A 20,400-nucleotide genomic window follows, 5' to 3' on the forward strand; every position below is an offset into this window, starting at 1 on the left:
GTCTGTTTGCAAATCTCAATATCTCGGAAACTATAACAGCCAGGGAAACAAATTAAAGACCATATTACTCAACAACTCTTCTTCTTGTGAATGAAAGTGTCCCCAGATTTGTAGGTTGTTGCATCGATGAGTAAGGATGTGATGAAGAGTAATTTGGGGCACATGAAGCATGATGTGTTTGTGCGTATGTGTGCAGCCTCGATTTTGGCTTCGCTTTCATTGTGAAAACTTCTCCATTACTAGATAAACTAGACATGGTGGTGTCCAAGGCACACCCTATGGCACTTTCATGGAGTCCTTTCCTAGTATCCTTGGAAAGAGGCTTGGCAGGGGTGGATGAGGCAAGGTGTCCACATGAGGTGGGAACAAAATTGGACACGAGGTTTAAGAAAACATTGTCCTACACCTGGCAAATTCACAGAGACAACTGAGATGTTTGCTTCAGGTGGAAGGAGTCACTGCCTAACCTTTGATGACAAGATCAAGTGGCGGTCACATCAAACTATGTCGTGAAAGCAACTGCGGTTCCTACTGACACCCGGCGGGCTTCCACGCCCTCTTTTGCGTCAGTCCATACTGACACCCAGCGGTTAGAGGTCAATTTGTTTCCCTAACTGCTATACTTTTCCAGATATGAAGGTTTGAAAACAGGCTATTTTGGGGAAATATGGCCATATTCTGTAGGTGGCCGAGTACAAAATCATGCCAGCACATAGGGGTTAAAACCCTGCTGTGGCAAAACTTGCTTACTGATATGCTTTCTATAGACATACGCTGCTATTCAGAGGTGAAACATACAAAGCAGTGACATAAGAAAAGGAATAAAGCAACATACTGTGGCACTCACCTTGGCAGATGATAACTGGCTTGGTGTTGTAGGGGTTCTGAGGCTGAGAAGTTGAAACTGATGGTGACTTTCAACTCCTCTGCACCTCTGCTTGACAGTGGAGGTGGTAGAGCACCCCCCCCAAAATCACTATTGTTGCTTTATGTCTTTTTTGATGTCTCTGTTTTATGTCTTTATGGGTTGAGGCTTGTTCACCATGATGTCACCGTATGCATAATTTGAAGCACTGGGGATTTTTTCTGCCAAGCTCAGTCTATGTACTCAGTTTATAACTGTGAAACTTGGTCAGGAGTGATGAATTTGGTCACCACTTAATTTAAGTCCATGTGCCTTGGAACTGTGTTATTCAGAGGTCAGTGTACACCTTTTTAAAAAATACTGTATGCAGTATTAATGTCAGGCATGTGAAAGCCAGACAGGAAGAAGAGGGAACAACACGAGAATGTTGACTGACAGAAAAGTCTGAGGGAAGAACATTCATTTCATTCATCATTCATTCCTGCGTTGCCCCATGAGGAGCATAGGGGCCCAGGGCTAGGCAAGTTGGTCCTGACAATTAAGATATAAGTGACCAGCCTCGCTCATCCCTGAGTGGCATTAGATAAGCAATAAACCCAACCAACCCTTGGATATAAACCTTCACCAGCTCAATCCGATCGGAGCGCAGTAATTATCCAAACCTTCACCAGCTCAATCCAATCAGAACGCCGTAATTACCCACTAAACCACCAGGAGCAAAAATTTGCTTATATGGTTACCATCCAGCGTAGATAATGGTTTCCCAGTGTACAGGAAACCATTTGGCTTGTCACACAGTGTATAGTCACCCACAGGCAGAAGGAAGAGGAAAGAATGAAAGAAAGAAAGACAGAAGAGGGAGTGTAAAGTTACCCGTAGGCAGAAGGACGAGGAAAGAATGAAGGAAAGAAAAACAGAAGAGGGTGGAAGAAAAGAAGGATGGAGGAGAGGAAAGGGCAGACACCTGAGAGCAGCACTACATCGAGTGAGTGGATGGTGAGTGCCCACACCTACCACGTTTTATAAAAAAAAGTGAAAACAGCAACAGACATATCTATGTGGAGAAAAGCTAGAAGTAAAGTTGTTGGAGAGGTTTCTGGTAAGGTGGTATCTGTTACATCATCCGCTGGGTATAGTGTGTAATTTTTTTATACCTATGTTACCTGTAGTTAGTAATTAAAGTAATTTAAGAAAATCCATAACCTGTATGATTTTTGTGACATCTTATATTCAGGTCCCTCATTATAAAAACTTGGAATGGAGGTTTGACATCTTGGTTGGATCCCGGGCCCTGCACCACATTGCTGAACCTGTTATCACACTTTGCCTTTCACTTTATAAGGAATCAGGTAAGCTTATGATTATTCAACAATATTCAGACCTAACCAATGCACAGCAACTGAAATTTCAATTAGAATAATTATGACTATCCTACAAGTATCCCTACCATATCCCTTTTATCCCTAAGTTAACATGCCAGCAAACTCCAATGCAACATGTTTTGCTGATATTTTGGATGAGAGTTGTAGAGAAGCCCTTGAAAAATAATAATAAGGGACTTTCTAAATGTCATCTGCTACCTGATTGGTGTGCTTAAGTTGGTCCTGGGCCTGGATATTATATATATCTTGGTAAACTTATGAAATTTGGTAAGAACACACACCACTTATCACTGAAATACTTGTTAATAAAAATATCACACATGAATGGCAGCTTATGACTGGTTATTGTGCATTGGCATAAATTGGTCTTCCATCTAGCAGTCCCTTAAACATAAGACACAGTCAATTCATTATATCAGTAATGAGCTCTGTGAAGTTGGCCATCAAATATACTGTATATATTTGTATGGTTTTTCTGAGTAAGAGTGGTGCTTTACTGAAGCATGTCATTGCCATAGTAGAAATTTAATACAGTATTTACCAAATACTGCCACTTGACATTTGTTTCCAGAATTCATGGCTAACTGTTTGCAGATTAGGATGTGACACACCTCATTTTTCACTGTCACTGAGGGCAGATCTGGGTTCATCACTAGGGAGTGACTAGATTCTCATCATTTTATCATACTGACCCTATGCCAAATTGCAGTGATCAAGGATCTGAGGACCAATATTTGTTGTCTGTGATGTAGGCTACCTTGATTTATACAGTGTTTAAAAAAAAAAAAAAAAAAAAAAAAAAAAAAAAAAAAAAGCCTAGAGAATGAGTGACGACATGGTTAAACTACTCCCCTCAGTCTATCTATCTATCTATTGCCAGACGCCATATTCCCGTAAGGGGTGGCCACTTGATTTTGAGTAATTTGTTTTACAGGGAGGGGCACTAATCCTCCACCGACCCACTTGTTGACACATGGTTATCGCCCAGCATTGTAAATGGTTTCTTGGCTTACAGGAAACCATTTGGCTTGTCACTCAGTGTAAAGCCACCTGTATAGGAAAGAAAAGCAATAAGAAGTGACAGGAAAGATGGGAGAAATAAGAAGAGAGGAGGGCAGGCACGGAAAAAGAATGATAAAAGCTAAGGAAGGAGTAGGCAGCACTACATCAAGTGAGTGGATAATGGTCGCACCACCTACAGCAACATAAATCTCATTCTTTCTATCCCAGCAATTTTGTTCATTCTGGGGAGACTTAGAACCTCTGGGATGTTCTATGTGGAGTCAGATCATCTGGTAGTAGCATGATTAAAACTAAAGGTATATCATCAGGCTGAATTGTTTATGCTTAAACTTGGCATCACTTTATCATTCTGAGACACAAATAGAGTCTTAACAGGTCTTCATTTGTTGTGTGCTGTGCAGTTTATTCTATCATCCCTTCCATAAGCTGCAGGAAAGAAGAAGTATACTGTATATGATAACCCATTGTATTCTAAACCGCATTAGAGACTTGGTACAACTTCGTCCTATATTACACATGAATATCCTCTCATATGTTAAATTATGCAAACTGCCAATACAGAAACTGTAAGCATAAGTTTTGTATCATCAGTTTTCATTCCCCCCCCCCCCCAACCCTTTAGGTGGTGACTTTTTGTTGAGCTGTCTATTAAATGAGAGGTATTGTACCATTCATACCTGGCCAAGTCATGTACTTCACCATAAATATAAATCAGTAGGTAATGGCAAGGTCACAGCAATAGTAATGATTTTTTTTTTTTTTTTTTTTTTTTTTTTTTTTAAACGTCATTAATTCACCTTGTACATCAAATATTTGACAGCCTCTGAGCTTGAGTTATCAAATCAAACCATTTCAGTTGGGTTTATATTCTTTTGAAATAGCTAAAGACAGACCCTGCTGGAAGAGTGGTATGTTTTGGTAAATAATGTGCATGAGGGCTTTTTCTCACACTCAAAACTGTCTCTTTAACCCATACGCACCAGTTGACATGTTATACTGTCACCATTTGGGGCACGGAGCAATGCTGGTTGACTGATATAGTCGCAAGCTTCTTCCCACCACCCTTTGAACCTGCAACCATTTCCTATAACAACCATAGGGTAGGTAGGCACCCAAGGTACCCCAGTGAAGCATGGCTCAGTCTGTACACGGCACTGGGGAAAGGGCTCAATGACTGAGCAGGTGTGTGGAAAGTTGTGAATAGTAAACACATATGCACAAGTGTGTTTTTTTTATACACAAGTGAAATGTAAGATATAAGTTATATCTAGTAAGTGTTATGAAATGTGTTTTATAATAAGTTTTACAAGTGCCTTGCAATAAGTGTTACTGTTTATGGCACTGTGAAATAATGATTGGAAATAGCTTGAATAACCCTACCTGCTACATAATAAAAAAAAAACAGGAGTGCATGGGTGAGAAAAAAAATGACCTGGTTGGCTGTAACTAAACTTTTTCCCTAAAGGTAATGGTGAATATGTGAGAATAAACTTATGTATGATGTGAAGAACAAAAAGTGTAAGTTGTGTATAACATTAGTAATATTTTCACAATGCTCCTGATTAGTACAAATTAGTCATAATTTTAATACAAGTAATTACCTCATACACAACCATACGGCTTGAAACAGCCAGAGCATTTGCTTCTGAAAGTGCAATTACCCATAATCATGATGTCAAGTGCAAATACAGTAATCCCTCTACTGTCCGATGTAATATAGCCAAAGGCATGTCTGGAAAGTGGTCCCGTCCAGAAAGTGGGCCCCTGGCTCCTGGACTGGTACTTAAGGACCCTAACCTAGCCTAACCTTAAAAGCCACCTAAATAACTCCCTACCGGACATGCATAGCACCTATTTAAACTTATGTAAGACCCTATTAACACCAGTAATGGACATAAAGCATGAAATAAATAAAAAGGAACCAAAGAATGAGGAATTAGAAGTGACTGTACCTCAGCCAGGGTACTTACAGAACGTTTGTGGCCGCCTCTCCTAAGGTTTGGCAGTGGTGAAAACACTCTTGAAGCATGTACAGTAACCCAGTGTTGTGCTGCATTTAGTTCTTGCACTGTGAGTTATAATTGTTTAACACTGCACATTGTTCTTAACTTCACCACATCAGTTTCAACCGCCATTTTGCACTCCACAGTTAATCCTTTGCACTCTAAATTCTAATTTCTTAACATTGCACAACACTGTAAATTCCCGTGTGGTCTAGTAGCGAGGTATTGCAATTTATTCACTGTTTATTCACAAAACATGAGCACGTGTGGCTTCCATTGCGATAAGCATCTACTTGCGATCGAAGTTAGGCAGTAACTGTTGGAGTGTTGGTGACGGGGAAACAGAGTAACTGTTGGAGTGTTGGTGACGGGGAAACAGAGTAACTGTTGGAGTGTTGGTGACGGGGAAACAGAGTAACTGTTGGAGTGTTGGTGATGGGGAAACAGAGTAACTGTTGGAGTGTTGGTAATGGGGAAACAGAGTTGCCAAATCGCAATGGCCACATTACCAAACTCTTCATTTTTCATTACCAAATTTAACTTTTCATTACCAACTTCGTAAAGCTAGCATTTATTCTTCACTAATTATATATACAAGTGGAAATACATGTAATCACTCTTCTTATAATTAACAGCATGTTGACTGTTTTCAGGCTATGTTGTCTAGCAGATTAATCAGAGAGAGCAAACAATCCACCATCTCCATCCTGTGTATCCTCATACATGTGAAAAAATCTGTTTGATAATGCATTATTCTGATTCATTACCAAACAAATTTTTCATTACCAAATTGGCCCACATTTGGTAATGAAAAATACCAAATGGCAATCCTGACAGGGGAGGAGTGAAGGGTCCATGGTGTAACAGCTGTTCGGTGCCGTGCGGCAATTTCAAATTACGGGTGGGGAATTTTTTTTTTTTTTTTTTTTTTTTTTTTTTTTTTTTGGGGGGGGGTGTCCAAAGGTCCAGGCCCACAATGTCCAATAAGTGGGGTGTCCAGAAAGTATGGGGATTACTGTACAGTATAAGTGCCATAGTAGAGGGAAATTATTGTAATTTTCGCATGAAGTGAGTACAGAAAATCAAAGTGCTATTCTTTTCTCAAACACCTATGGGTATAGTGGTGCTATGAAATGAGCGGAAAACCCAATGGGGAGCCACATGAACAGGGTAATGACTCATCTCTATGACAGTGAGTAAGGAAAAGTCGAAGACTGAGTGGAAAATTCCAGTTTCCTCGAAGGAGGCCTGGGCAGTGTTACAATCACCACTCTGGTCAGTGCTGCCAATGCTTGCCAGCGAGTCCAAGGTCACTGGCAGTGGCACGTGCACGGATAAGCCCACCAAAACACAGAAAACAAGTCATCTTCAACTTTTCCTTACTCATCGATGGGACCACCTGGAGACATGGGGATACTTTCATTTGAAAGGGGAAGAGTTGGTGAGTCTTATGTATCTTTAATTTTTTTTCTCTAGCTATTACTGTTTGGCACATACTGTACTAGGGTTTGAAGTAAGGGCATTTTTTCCACGGTCATGGAAGGAGTGGATGACATCAGAAAACCCCCAGCATGGAAGGGTTAAAGCACATGTGCGAGTCTCTTGGCGATATGTTAAAGGCTTAAATTTAGAATATACCAAAATTCAAGATAATACATGGGTTTTCAGTACAAAGATTGATGTTAACAGTGAATAAGAATCATGTTGTAATATATATAAGTGACCAGCTACAGCGTTCAGTAAACCAGGTAAAAGTAATTCAGTGTGATGATGTGAAGACTGTCATATGAGTAGTGCATCTGCAGTTGTAAATCATAAAATTATACAAAATAAAAGTAGGTGGGGGTGCTCACCATCCACTCACTTGATGTATTTCTGCTCTTGGGTGTCTGCCCTTTCCTCTCTTCCATCCTTCTCTCCTTCCATCCTCTTCTGTCTTTCTATCCTTCATTCTTTCCTTGTCCTTCTGCCTACGAGTGACTGTACACTCCCTCTTCTGTCTTTCTTTCCTTCATTCTTTCCTTTTCCTTCTGCCTGTGGGTGACTCTACACTGAATGACAAGCCAAATGGTTTCCTGTACACCAGGAAACTATTTACAGTAGAAGTCCTGTTATTCGGCATCTATGGGACCGGGATGATGCCGAGAAATTAGATTTGCCGAATAATAAAAAAATCTACCCACTCAGTACCTTAAATATATTGGTCAACATTGTCATCATCACTTATGGTAATACAACTATGTTTGGAGAGAGTACTATATACTGTACAATATTGCAATGAATACAGTACTATACCTGAATCTGAAATATATACCTAAATTAGTGAACATATACAAGTGTAATGACACAGTAGGCCTACAAGTCAGATAACACTTCCTGGATGGCCGAAATGATACAGAATATTACCTACCAGCTCAGTACATGACTTGTATTGGTGAACTCATCACTACTTATATTATTACAAATATGTTTGGAGTGAGTACTAATACAGTACTTTTTCCAAACAAAATAAAATAGTCGGAAAATTACATAAAATAAAGTGAAGGAATATGAATTGGTGAGGTCTTTCTGATGAAAGTTAAACGTACATTTAGCACTCATTCTTTTGTCCGTTTTTTTGTTTACATGTGAAAGGGAGAGTATTGATGCAAACATTAATGTATTCCATTAACCCCTTAATAACCTCTGGCATTGAACAACCCTTTACAGTAACGGTGTCAGTTATGTCAAGTTAGTGAGCCATGAAAAAACTGTGAACAAGTATGGGAAGGGAACGAAGGTCACTGGTATGTTTACACAACTCTACACTACGATTCCAAGCAGTCAGGGGCTCTGTTAATCTCAGATGTTTTCGCCCATTTGGTAAATGCTCCGTAACTTTGTAATTTCTCCCGTGAATCACAGCGAATCATAGCATGGGTTTAGGAAGCTAAATAACAAATTGCTAGGTGTGCCAGACGATTATCTTCACATCTTTAAGAAAATGGAAGAAATTTAATCCCTCTTTGAGTACGTAGAGTAAGTTTCTTCCATTCTTCTGAAATAAATTTATTTTTCTTAAAGATGTGAAGATAATCGTCTGGCCCACCTAGCAATGTGCTATTTAGCTTCCTAAACCCATGCTATGATATCGCTATGAGTCACGGAAATATTGATAAAGTTACGATGTATTTACCAAATGGGCGAAAACATATGAGATTAACCGACCGCCTGACTGCTTGGAATCGTAGCGTAGAGTCGTGTAAACATACCAGTGACCCTCATTCCCTCCCCATAATTGTTCAGTTTTCTTTATAGCTCACACTATCTTGACATCACTGACATCGGTACTGTAAAGGGTTGTTCAGTGCCGGAGGTTATTAAGGGGTTAATGGGATATATTACTGTTTGCATCAATACTCTCTCTTTCACGTTAAACACAAAAACGAACAAAAGAATTAGCGCTAAATGTACATTTAACTTTCATCAGAAAGATCTTAGCAATTCATATTCCTCCAGTTTATTTTTAAGTATTTTTCTGACTTTAGGTTAGGTTAGGTTTCGTTAAATTATTAGGTACTGTACAGTTAAACTCGGTTAGGTTAGGTTTATTTAAACAGGACAGCCCCTTCCATCATTATGCTGAGGAATACCAATACTAGAGCTGTCACAGCCGTACAGCTAAAAACAACGGGGAAACTGATTTAACAAGCAACATTTATTTATGGGTAATGCATTACAGTGTCAGTGGTTAATGGGCTACGCAATTAATGGTAAATGTCATTTTCAGGAAGGCGTCAAGAATGAACGAATTTCAAGAATTAGCAAGGGGGCTTGGAACGTAACCTTAGCTAATTTGGTGGGGGTGGTTACTGTACTGTATGATACTGTGCAATATTGTAATCAATACAGTACTATACCTGAATCTCAAAAAATATAAAAACTAGTGAACAAACATTGTAATGAAACATTAGGCCTAAAAGTCACAGATAACACTTCCTGGACTGCCGAGATGATTCCGGACATCTGCCGAACAATCAGTGATTTTCGTAAATGGGACTATTTCTCAAAACTGCCGAAATGTCAGATCTACCGAATAATCAGCTGCCGAATAATAGGACTTTTACTGTACTATGCTGGGTGGTAATCATATAACCAAATTTTGGCACCTGGTGCTTTAGTGGGTAATTATTGCGCTCCAGTCGGATTGAGCCGGTGAAGGTTTATATCCAAGGAGTGGTTGGGGTTGATTGCTCATGTAATGCCACTCAGGGATGAGTGAGGCTGGTCACTCTCATCTTAAATGTCGAGACCAACTGCCTAGCCCCGGGCTCCTACGCTTCTCTTGGGGCAATGTAGGATTGTGATGGATGGATGGATGAAAAAGATCATTCCTATCAGTTATGATTTTTCCAAGTAATATTTGAGTAATTTCAGTACTAGAGGCCATTACTATATCTCACAAAATGGCATGGGAGTAAAAATGATCCTGGACTATTACAAGCATGGTAACCAGCAAAGGACTGGCTTAGGACCAAGCTGGGGTGACTCAGTATTTTGATAGTCTCCCCCCCCCCCCAATTACATAAAAAAAAAAAAAAAATAGACTATATAGTGTAAAAATGGTGACAGTCAGTTGCAGCATTATTATTTGTACTAATATAAATTATGGATTAAATTTTAGCAAGCCTTATTAGATGACTAAATAGTTGTTGATAAACCCCAGTGTGTCTGGCCAAGCACACCCATCAACCACAGACAAACATTTGCCTCTGTAGGGTCATCTTGAGCAGTGAATCAACATTCCCTTCTGGATGACAACATCTCGCAACAGCAAGGCTGGGGAAACATGCAGAGGTTTGGTTCCTGGATGGACACCATGTTTGTATCACTCCATCCAGTTAGCAGGGGCACCATAGCTGCTCCACATCACCCTGTTATCTGGTTACCACCTAGTGTGTTGTAAATGGCTTCCTATGTTATAGGAAACCATTAGGCTTGTCACTCGGTGTAGAGCCACATGAAGTGAAAAGTAGAGCAATAAGAAGTGAAAGCAAGGAAAGGAAGAACTAGGAAGAATGGAGGGTAGACACAGAGAAAGAATGATGAAGATCAATGAAGAGTTAGGTAGCATTACATCAAGTGATTGGATGATGGCTGCCACCACCTGCCACCATGATTCAGTGGGGTAAAAACCCTTGTCATATGCTGCTCCAGAAATAATTTATCCAACCAACTTGATCTCCAGTAAGTTCAGAAACCTCATCAATTCCCAAACCCAGCTTTCTTACACACTCAAGCACAATATTCATGCAAACTCTCCTTGGCCTACCATGTCTCCTCCCACCTTCAAATGCATTTATGTATAATGTCCTTCTCACCAATGTATCTTAATTCATCTTCTCCATATGTCCATACCAACTGAGTGCACATTCATCTTCCCTGATATCAACAGTCTTCATTCCTTCATATCTTTACAAATCTTTATACAGTTGCCCTAAGAAGTAACAGAAAAATTTCAAATTGTTTCAGTCACTCTACACTGCCAGATGTTCAGTGAACAATGAGTAAATATAAAATATTCTGTACCTTCACATCATGTCACTGAATAATATACATAAATTTTCATGATGAGAAATATGTAAAACTGATAACATGCAGGGATGAAATATTATAACTAACACCGTAAGATATGTTTTCCAAAGCTGAATGTGTAATATATTACCCCGCACAGCAAACCCTGTGTTCCCAGAGTGACTAATCCCATGCTATTAAACACTGGTCTTGTTTCTAAAACTAACTGAGTAACATTCTTGTTGAATGCAGTACTTCTGTTGATTTTCAAATGCTATGGCCATAATATAAGAAGAATAAGGAGGTCACAGTACTGAAAATACAATGGTAGTAAAGGAATGCTAGTTTACATGAGGTTGCAACTAGATGTTTGCCTTTTATTCCTTGTTGTCCTCTTAGTTATACTGATCAAAATTATTGTTACAGATGAAAAAATACTCAGTTTTTGGCAGATATGCCAGATAATACTTTTCACTTCTTCTCTAGGCAACAGAGGACCAGAACATGAGTTTACAAAGCCTTACAGTGGAAAAATGCACACCTTCTCTGTCTTGTGTTCTTTCATATCTTTATTCTGTTTAAATAAACCAGTTATATCCTGCTTAACTGAAATTATTGATGTGAAAGTTTGAACTCAGCAGTTTGCATATGAACTGCATTCTATTACTATTGCCAGTGGTTAGGCACTGAAACTACTAGGCTGACAAGTTTGGCATCCTCCAAGGAAAGCTGACCCACAACAGGTTTAGGAGGATCTCTCTTTCTTCATGATATTTTACTCACACATGTATTGCCATCTGATTTATTCTAAATCTTCTTGTGATTTCTCTTACTGGAAAACTGGCCAAATGCAGCATAATAACCAGCTGCTAATGAGCAACAATTGTCTCCCTTTGTGCTTGTTGATGGGCCATTTTAAATAAACTTTTAACATGCTGTTTTCCAGTTTTCTGGTGTTGTCCATGGAGACAACAAGAGTGGAATGTATGACTTAGAATTATTCATTAATGATCTATTAGACTGAGTTCAGTTAACAAAAATTATTTACTTATTTATTGAAGGTATGCTCTTTTCATTTATGCTATTAAGGAATTACGGTTTGTTACAGTATAGGTTTAAATTTCGTAATTTGTCCCTGATCTTCCCTGGGTGATAGCTATGACATTTCAAGTACAGTAGTTCCATTTGAGGATTTCCTAATATCGTAACTAGTCACCATAATTACTTCCTACAGAAATGAAAGGCACAAATATTTTGAGTTTAGTTATTGTTTCCTAGCATAAGTTTACAACATGTTTCATTTGTACAGATATAAGGAAGAGCATGTGCATTATCATATATCAGAAACTTCTGGATAGTCATCATTTCTTGGGGTGGCTGTACCAAGGCATCCATACCACACTGTACATCAATCTATAGCTAGATACCATAATCCCATAAGGGGTGGTCACTTGTTTTTGAGTTAGTGGTTTTATGGGAGGGGCACTAACCCTCTGCCAACCCACTTGCCGACACATACGGAATGTGTGGGTTGTATGGTTACCACCCAGTGCTGTAAATGGTTTCCCAGCTTAAGCTGCAGGAAACCATTATTCCTATCACTCAATGTAAAGCCACCTGAAAAGGAAAGATAAGTACTAAAAAGTGACAGAAAATCTATCTATCTATTGCCAGACGCCGCAATGCCGTTTGGGGTGGCCACAAACAAATCGCCTCCAAGTCGCCCTGTCCCCCGCCATTTCACTCCCCTGCTCCCAACTCGCACCCCCCTCTCTCATATACCTCCCCACCCCATCCCTCCATCTCATCCTCTACCTCCCCCTCCCTCTTCCCCCCTCCACCTCACTCACATACACTCTCTTCGTCAGTTCAGTCTTTCACCCTCCATCCTCTCCACATGGCCAAACCACCTCAGTGTGTTCCTCATAACGCTTCCTATCACATCCACATCAACACCACAACGCTCCTTTATATCCTCATTCGTCAGCCTGTCTCTCCATGTGACTCCACAGGCTCCTCTTAAATAACTCATTTCCACTGCTCTCACTCTTGACTTGTGTCCTTCCAACAACGTCCAAGCTCCACTTCCATACGTTAGAGTTGGTATCACAATACTGTCATGTAGTAACTTTTTCACTTCCATGCTCACTTCCCTGTTTCTTATCACTGCTTTCAAAGAACCAGCAACCTTTCTTCCCTGCTGTACCCTTTCAAGCACTTCACCCTCCAAACCTCCATCCTTACTCATCACACTACCTAAGTACTTAAACGTACTCACATTTTCCAATTCCTCACCATCCAACGTCGCTGTACATTCACTGACTTCACCTCTCTCAAAGACCATCACTTTACTCTTCCCTACATTCACCTTTAGATTCCGTTTCTTACACACTCTCCCAAACTCATCCATCAAGCCTTGCAGCTCCCCTTCATCTTCACTCAACAACACTGTATCATCTGCAAACAACAGTACAAGGAGTTTCCAAACACTATCCTCTCTCACCAGGGCCACTCCTACATCCACTACCCTACCTTGTACCTCTTTTATTACCCCATCCATGTAAAGATTGAACAACCATGGAGAAATGACACATCCCTGTTTCAACCCAACTTTTAAAGAGAAAAATTCACTTAGTTCACCATCCACACGCACTGCAGCCTTCGCACCATCGTACATACTCATCACAGCATTCAACAACTTCCCATCTACTCCATACATTCTTATCACTTTCCACAATCCTTGTCTATCCACCCTGTCATATGCTTTCTCCAAATCCATGAAAGCCGCATACAACTTCTTTCCCTTCTCTAGAAACTTTTCCACTAAAGATCTAAGAATGAATATCTGAGCTACACAACCTCTTCCCTTCCTAAAGCCTCCCTGTTCTTCTCCAACTAATTTCTCTGTTCTTTCTCTAACTCTGTCAATAAGTATCCTACCATACACTTTTCCTATTATACTAAGAAGACAAATGCCCCTATGATTACCACACACTTCTTTTTCCCCTTTTCCTTTTTACAAGGGAATAATTATGCCTGACTTCCAATCCTCCAGGACTCTACCTTCCTCCCAGGCCAATTTGCACATCTTCCACATCAATTGTACTACTATCTCTCCCCCATGCTTCAGCATTTCACCACACACTCCATCAATTCCTGGGGCTTTCCCCAATTTAACTTTCTTCATTGCTTCCACAACTTCTATCCTACTGATTTCTTCCTGTCTTCTCACCTCCCTCCTTCTCCCAGCCATTCCCCAGCCACTTATACTTGCATTACTTCCATCTTCAATGTTCAACAATTCCTTAAAGAGTTCTCTCCATCTGCTCACTTTTTCTCCCTTCTTCACTAGTAATCTACCATTTTTATCTTTCACTCCCCTGCTAACTTCACTTCCACCCTGTCTTACTCTTTTCACATCTTTCCAGAACATTTTCTTACAGTCCCTCCACTTTACACTCAAATTCCTTCCAAATTCCTCATCCACTCTCTTCCTAGTCTTTTCACCTCTCTCTTTCTTTATACATATAACTCTCTTCCGCCTCTCAACTTCTTCCACGTTCCTATTCCTCATCCATTCATTGTATGCTTTCTTCTTTTGTGCCACAGCCTGTCTCACCTCTTCAGTCCACCACGCTGTTCCTTGCAACCCCCTCTGTCTTCTCTTCCTTCCACACACCACATCACATGCTGCACATATTTCTTCTGTAAATATCCTACACACACCTTCCACGTCTCCCATCTGCTCCAGTTCATATTTGCCCAATCGTTCCTCCACTTCTCTCTTATACTCTGCCTTTTTCTCATCCTCTTGTAACCTTTCCACTCTCCTTGCAACTACTTCTTCCTCTCGTCTTTCCCTTCTTCTATTTCTCCATCTTACTTGAATCCTAATTCTGGCCACCACCAAGTAGTGGTCAGAAAGTCCACTCCCCCAACCTCTATAAGCTCTTGCATCCATTACACATCTTCGCATCCTTTCATCCACACACACATAATCAATCATTGCCTTCCTTTCATTCAGTTCACCACCCACCTTTTTCATCACTTGCCATGTATACCTGTGGATCATTTTATGCCTGAAGAGGGTACTGGCTATCACCAACCCCCTCCCAGCACAAATGTCCACTAACACACTCCCATTCTCATCTATCTCAACTGGCACACCCCACTCACCAACTATTCCATTCATCTTCACATTCCCAACTTTACCATTCATATGACCAATCAAAATCACTCTCATTCCTTCCAAACTTTTCCATGCACACTTCTACATTTGTCCAGAACTCTTCTCTCACTCTTCTAGCACGATCTTGCGTTGGAGCATACACACACACAATCGCCCACATTTGTATTCCAACTTTCAACTTTACCCACACAATCCTTGACCCAACTGATCCATACTGTCTTATGTTCTTCTTCCATCTTTTACCCACAACTATACATACTCCTTCCTTTGCCCTCTCATTCTCACCTACTCCTGCACATATACCCCATCCATACTCCCATTCTCTCACACTTTCTCCTCTCCATTTTGTTTCAGTTATTCCACATACATCCACTTTCGCACCCTCAAGCACCTGGACAATCTCTCTTTCTCTCTTTCACCTCATCATTCGCTCCTTTTACATTCCATGTACCCATTACCAAGTCCTTTGTCCGGTCCTGGGTCGTCATCGTTTGGTCAGTCCTTGTCCGAGGCTTCTTGTTTGTTTTTTTAGTTAGTTGTTTTCCGGGAAAGGGCACTAACCCCCTCCCCGGAAAAGAGGAGGGCAGACATAAAAAGTGATAAAAGTGAAGGAAGAAGTAGGCAGCACTACATCAACTAAGTGGATGATGGTCCTCACCACCTACCACACTATCACTTCTTTAAATATGTCAGGTATGAACTGTAGTGAAGTCAATAAATGAGGTGGCAGTGGGACAGATGTTCTAACAAGGTGATTCTTTTTCAAGTATGCAGCTTAGTGAATCCTATAAATGTGGTAGTGATGGAACTGGTGATTCTAACAACGTGGTTCTTTTTCAGATATGCAGCGTGGTAAAGTGTATAAGCTTTAGTGGTGGTGATAGGACTGGTGATTTTGACATAGGTGTTTATTTTTCAGGTATGCAGTGCGGTGAGGCCTATAAAGATAGTGATGAGACTGGTGATTGTGGCAAGGTGGTGCTGCAGACAGACCCAAACAACCTGCAGCACATGACTGCTGTGCTGGAGGAGGCTCTGCAAGAGGCTACTACACACCATGCTCGCCGAGTGCAACGCTACTTAAATAACATACACACTTAACCCCTGGAATCAGATGATTTCTTCTCTTGTTTATTCTTGCTATCTCCAGACAATGTTATACTACCTACGACAGACCTGTAGTAGTGCAGAGGTAAATAAAGGCAATATCTAACTCCTGCAGTCCAAAAATTATGAGTAAAGCTGATTACCAACATTTGGTGACAGCAGCAACTGAATTCAAGTTATATGAGTGCAGTCTCTCCTTACTCTGATTAAAAACAATTGATGGCATCAAAAACAAAGTTCAAGAATGAGAGCTTCATACTGATGAGGTAATGGAGATTCTTCCAACCACTTTAGTATGAGGGGTCTCCTCTGAATCTAATAAAATTATCAGGTGGTAACAAAGATACAGTATAAATAAAATATCATTAAAATGAAGGGGGTTTCTTGGTTAACTCTAGACCACAGATTTTTCACACATGATTTGCTTGGACTGGTAAAGGTAAAGGTCAAGGCAGTGGCAGACACCTTGAGGTGCTTATCCGGGGTGCTCACCTCTGTAACTTATGCCTTTCATTCTAAGTAATGAGACTTGGCTTGTGAAAGAAAAGGATATGTGAGGATTGGAACATACTAAAATGAGAATTTTGAGCTGGATGAGTGGGGCATCAATGAATGATAACACTGAAGACTGTGCTGTAAGAGAAATTTGGCACGAGAAATATCAGAGATGTGATGCAAGCTAGTAAGTTCAGATGGTTTGGACAAGTTCAAATAAAGAGGGAGCGTGTCTGGCTGAGAAGGGTCAGCTATGAATATGAAGATAACAATGCTCAGAGGCAGACCAAGGGAGTCTGATGAGGGAAATGGCTTAAGATTGTAACACATGGTGTGAAATTACCCCTATATGCTTGCATGGTCCATAGTCCTTAAGCAAGCTGGCTAGTCTTGTATGAATTAATAAAATAATAATTTGAACTAGTTCATCATCATCATCATCCGGACCTCCTTTCCCACCCAAGGGCAGGGTGAGGAGTAGCAATGTCCAGACAGCCTCACCTTGCTTGAACTAGTTATATACATAAAAGGAAGCCAACTGATAAAATCTCCTTCAATGCACAGAGCACTGTACTGTACAGCCTTATCATCAGTGAAGCACTCTGTACAAAAAGGCAATACAGTACTGTATACTGTACAGCAGAGCAATTGCGCCTGCTGTCTTTTCATTAATTGTTAATATCATGGAACATACAAGTGTGACTTACTTTAGAGTACTGCCTCAAGGTAAAAGTGTCAAGCACTAGTGAATTCTTATTGGATGAACTGGTGTTGTTGAGAAACAAGTGAGACCAAGAGATGGTATATCCAACAACTTTAGTGATTTTATCCCTAGAGTTCAGCACATAATATTCTGGGCCAGATTAATTGGTTTGAGCATTTCCAGTATACCTGCAACTTGCTTTCTTATCTTAATATCTGCTCTTCCCCTACAAAATATATGTAGGTTTGCTGCTGCAAATATTAAGTACAGTGGAATCGCCTAAATTGCGGTCTTATGAGACTGGGCACACACCGTGATTTGAGAACCTTGCGATTTAGAAATAACTAATCTTATGAGAAAAATTACTTATGAGTCTGTCATTTTGGAAAAGATGTCCCTCTTACCCCCAAACCAACATCAAACTGGTCACCAGCGAACTCTAACAACCTCATACTCCATACCAGAACCACACGTCAACATAAAGGAGACAATGCAGGAGCAGGAGCCAGGTAGCAGGGCTTTCATATGCGAGCCCTTCATGTTTGGTGTGGGACGGAAGCGCTGTTATTGGCTTAGGGTATGAGCCACGCTTATATATGATTAGTTTAGCAATTAACAGTGACCCTATAGAGAGACTGGACAGCCAGTATTTTCAGCTGCTTGTTGACTGATTGGCTGACATGGTGGCATTTTGGTGCAAACGCCTCACAACCTGGGTGCTGGATGAGTCAGCTGACTGCATATTAATCAAAAAATACATTTTGTCACCTACTGTGATACACGATTGATTGATGAATAAAATAATGCTTTAATTTTGTTAACCTGAGCTACTGAAGATTTCCATTTTAATCCTCATCTCTGCATATGTAAACACCTAGATAATCTCCAAATTACAGTAGACAAACCAAACTGTTGGCAGCCACAGTCTGCAGATTCGTTGAAAAATACATATCGTCACCTGCTGTGGTACATGATTGGTTGATGAATAAAATAATGCTTTAATTTAATTCATTTGAGCCACTGAAGATTTCCATTTTAATCCTCATCTCTACATATGTAAACACCAAGATAATCGCCGAATTACAATGCTGACAAACCAAACTGTTGGTAGCTGCAAAATGGGGGGAGGTACTGTTTTTTTTTATTGGTGATTTTTGCCCTTATTAATGGTCTGACTGTGCTGCATTTGGGTGCAATAACACTGATAGACCTTCTATGCAACTTTTCCAGCTCCCTTATGATCCACTAAGAAGGAAATTATGGGACATTCAGTGAAGTAAGAAAACTAGTCTGCGAGTGAATGTTGTCAGCTCTGCTGGGCAAGTTTTATTTGCCCCACATCCATATGGGAAGGTAAGCCTAGATAGTATCCTGACGGAAACCACTTTACCACAATTATGGATATCAAGAACAACATTCTTTAAGTTCAACCAAAACTCCATCAAAGATAAAAACTGTGGGCAAAACAGGTAAATACATCTGGTGTTAATCGATCTGGCATCATCTGGCAACTCGTCCCAGATCTTTACATGGTTCAAAATTAGCCTACCTGATACAGAGAGGAAATTCTCATTTTTATACAGCTTTACTTATTCAGCGAGAGTCTGAATAGTGAAGAGGGAGTGAGAAGCATGTTCAGAATTGCAAAACAAACGAGGAAAGAAGGAAAGGATATCAGTGTAGCAAAATTCATTAAAAACGAAAATGGAAACATTATGGTGGAGGAGGAAGACATTATACAAAGGTGGAGGAGGTATTTTCATCAATTGTTGAGTGAGAATGAATATTGCTCGAGGAGGACCGAGAAGTTGAAGGGTCGATAATGGAGGTCATAAAGGAAGAGATCCACAATGCATCAAAAGGAATTAAGGGAGACAGGGGTCCAGGCCTATCTGGAGTCACCAGTGAACTATTGAGGGGAGCTGGAGAAACGAAAACAAGAGTTGTTGAAGATGTTTAGGAAGACAGCAGAGGAAGGCAGAATGCTGGAACAGTGGGGGGGAAAACTACACCATCCCCATCTATAAGGGAAAAGATGTGCAGAAATATGAGAACTATAGAGGAGTGAGACTATTGGAGCACAGTATGAAAGTCTGGGAGAAGATCTTGGAGGCAAGGTTGAGGGAGATCGTAAAGACTGATGAGAACCAGTTTGGATTTCAGCAGGGCAAGTCAACACTGGATGCCATTTTCATCATGAGACAATTACAGGAGAAGTATGGAGAGAAGAAGGAGGAGTTGTTTCACATATTTGTGGACCTGGAAAAGGCTTTCAACAGAATACCAAAGAAAGCAACCGCGTGGGCACTGAGGAGGCAGATGATGCCCGAGCAACTGGTGGCGCTAGTGATGGCTCTGTATACAAATTCAAGGTCAAGAGTGACGGCAATTGCAGGAACATCAGAGGAGTTTGGCATCGGAGTTGGAGTTCACCAAAGGTCAGCGTTAAGCCTCCTTTTGTTTCTGCTAGTGATGCGGGAGGCAACAAGAGATGTGGTAGGTAATAGCGTATGGCAGCTGATGTAAGTGGATGACCTGGTGTTGACGGTGGAATCAGAGGTGAGAGTTGTGGAGATGTTTGAGGATTGGAGAAGAGGGATGGAAACAAGAGGACTGAAGGTCAACAAATCAAAGACAAAGTGGATGGTGGTAGGAAGGGAGCCAGCAGTGAGACCGCAGAGAGGAAGGTATCCATGTGGAGGGGGTGTAGGTGTCAACTCTAGTGTGGTGTTCAAGTTGCTCAAAGTGGTGCCTGACATGCTCTGGACTCAGGAATGTAAGGAGAGCTGGAGAGAACTTCAGGTGCCCTGCATTTGTTAGCGGGCCAGTAGTGAGACCACAGGAGGTAGCAGTGGAGGGTGGTGTGTTGGAGGTGGTAGACCAGTTCTGCTATCTTGGTGACACCATAAGCTGTGAGGACGGAGCAGAGGCGGCAGTGAGGACCAGGATCACAAGCACCTGGAGAAAGTGGAGAGAGTTGGCCAGTCTGTGAGCGAACCAGGGGACACCGTTGGTTCACCGTGCAAGGATCTACTGCGCCTGCATCAGACCTGTGCTGATGTATGCCGCAGAGACATGGG

At 40.8% G+C, this 20,400-nt stretch overlaps 1 protein-coding gene across 1 annotated transcript in view; it reads left to right on the forward strand.

The window, feature by feature from the left end:
* The window catches only part of LOC145408109 (COMM domain-containing protein 2), a 105,799-nt gene extending 89,488 nt beyond the window's left edge, over positions 1-16,311 (forward strand). The window contains exons 3-4 of the mRNA XM_080278916.1: positions 2,100-2,214; positions 15,935-16,311. Coding sequence (XP_080135042.1) covers positions 2,100-2,214; positions 15,935-16,116 — 297 coding nt within the window. The 3' untranslated portion in view covers positions 16,117-16,311. The remainder of the gene's footprint in view (positions 1-2,099; positions 2,215-15,934) is intronic.
* The last annotated feature ends 4,089 nt before the right edge of the window (positions 16,312-20,400 follow it).

The sequence above is a fragment of the Coenobita brevimanus genome, chromosome 75 (genome assembly GCF_032717465.1).
Source record: "Coenobita brevimanus isolate Jiangsu-jjx chromosome 75, ASM3271746v2, whole genome shotgun sequence".
Taxonomy (NCBI): domain Eukaryota; kingdom Metazoa; phylum Arthropoda; class Malacostraca; order Decapoda; family Coenobitidae; genus Coenobita; species Coenobita brevimanus.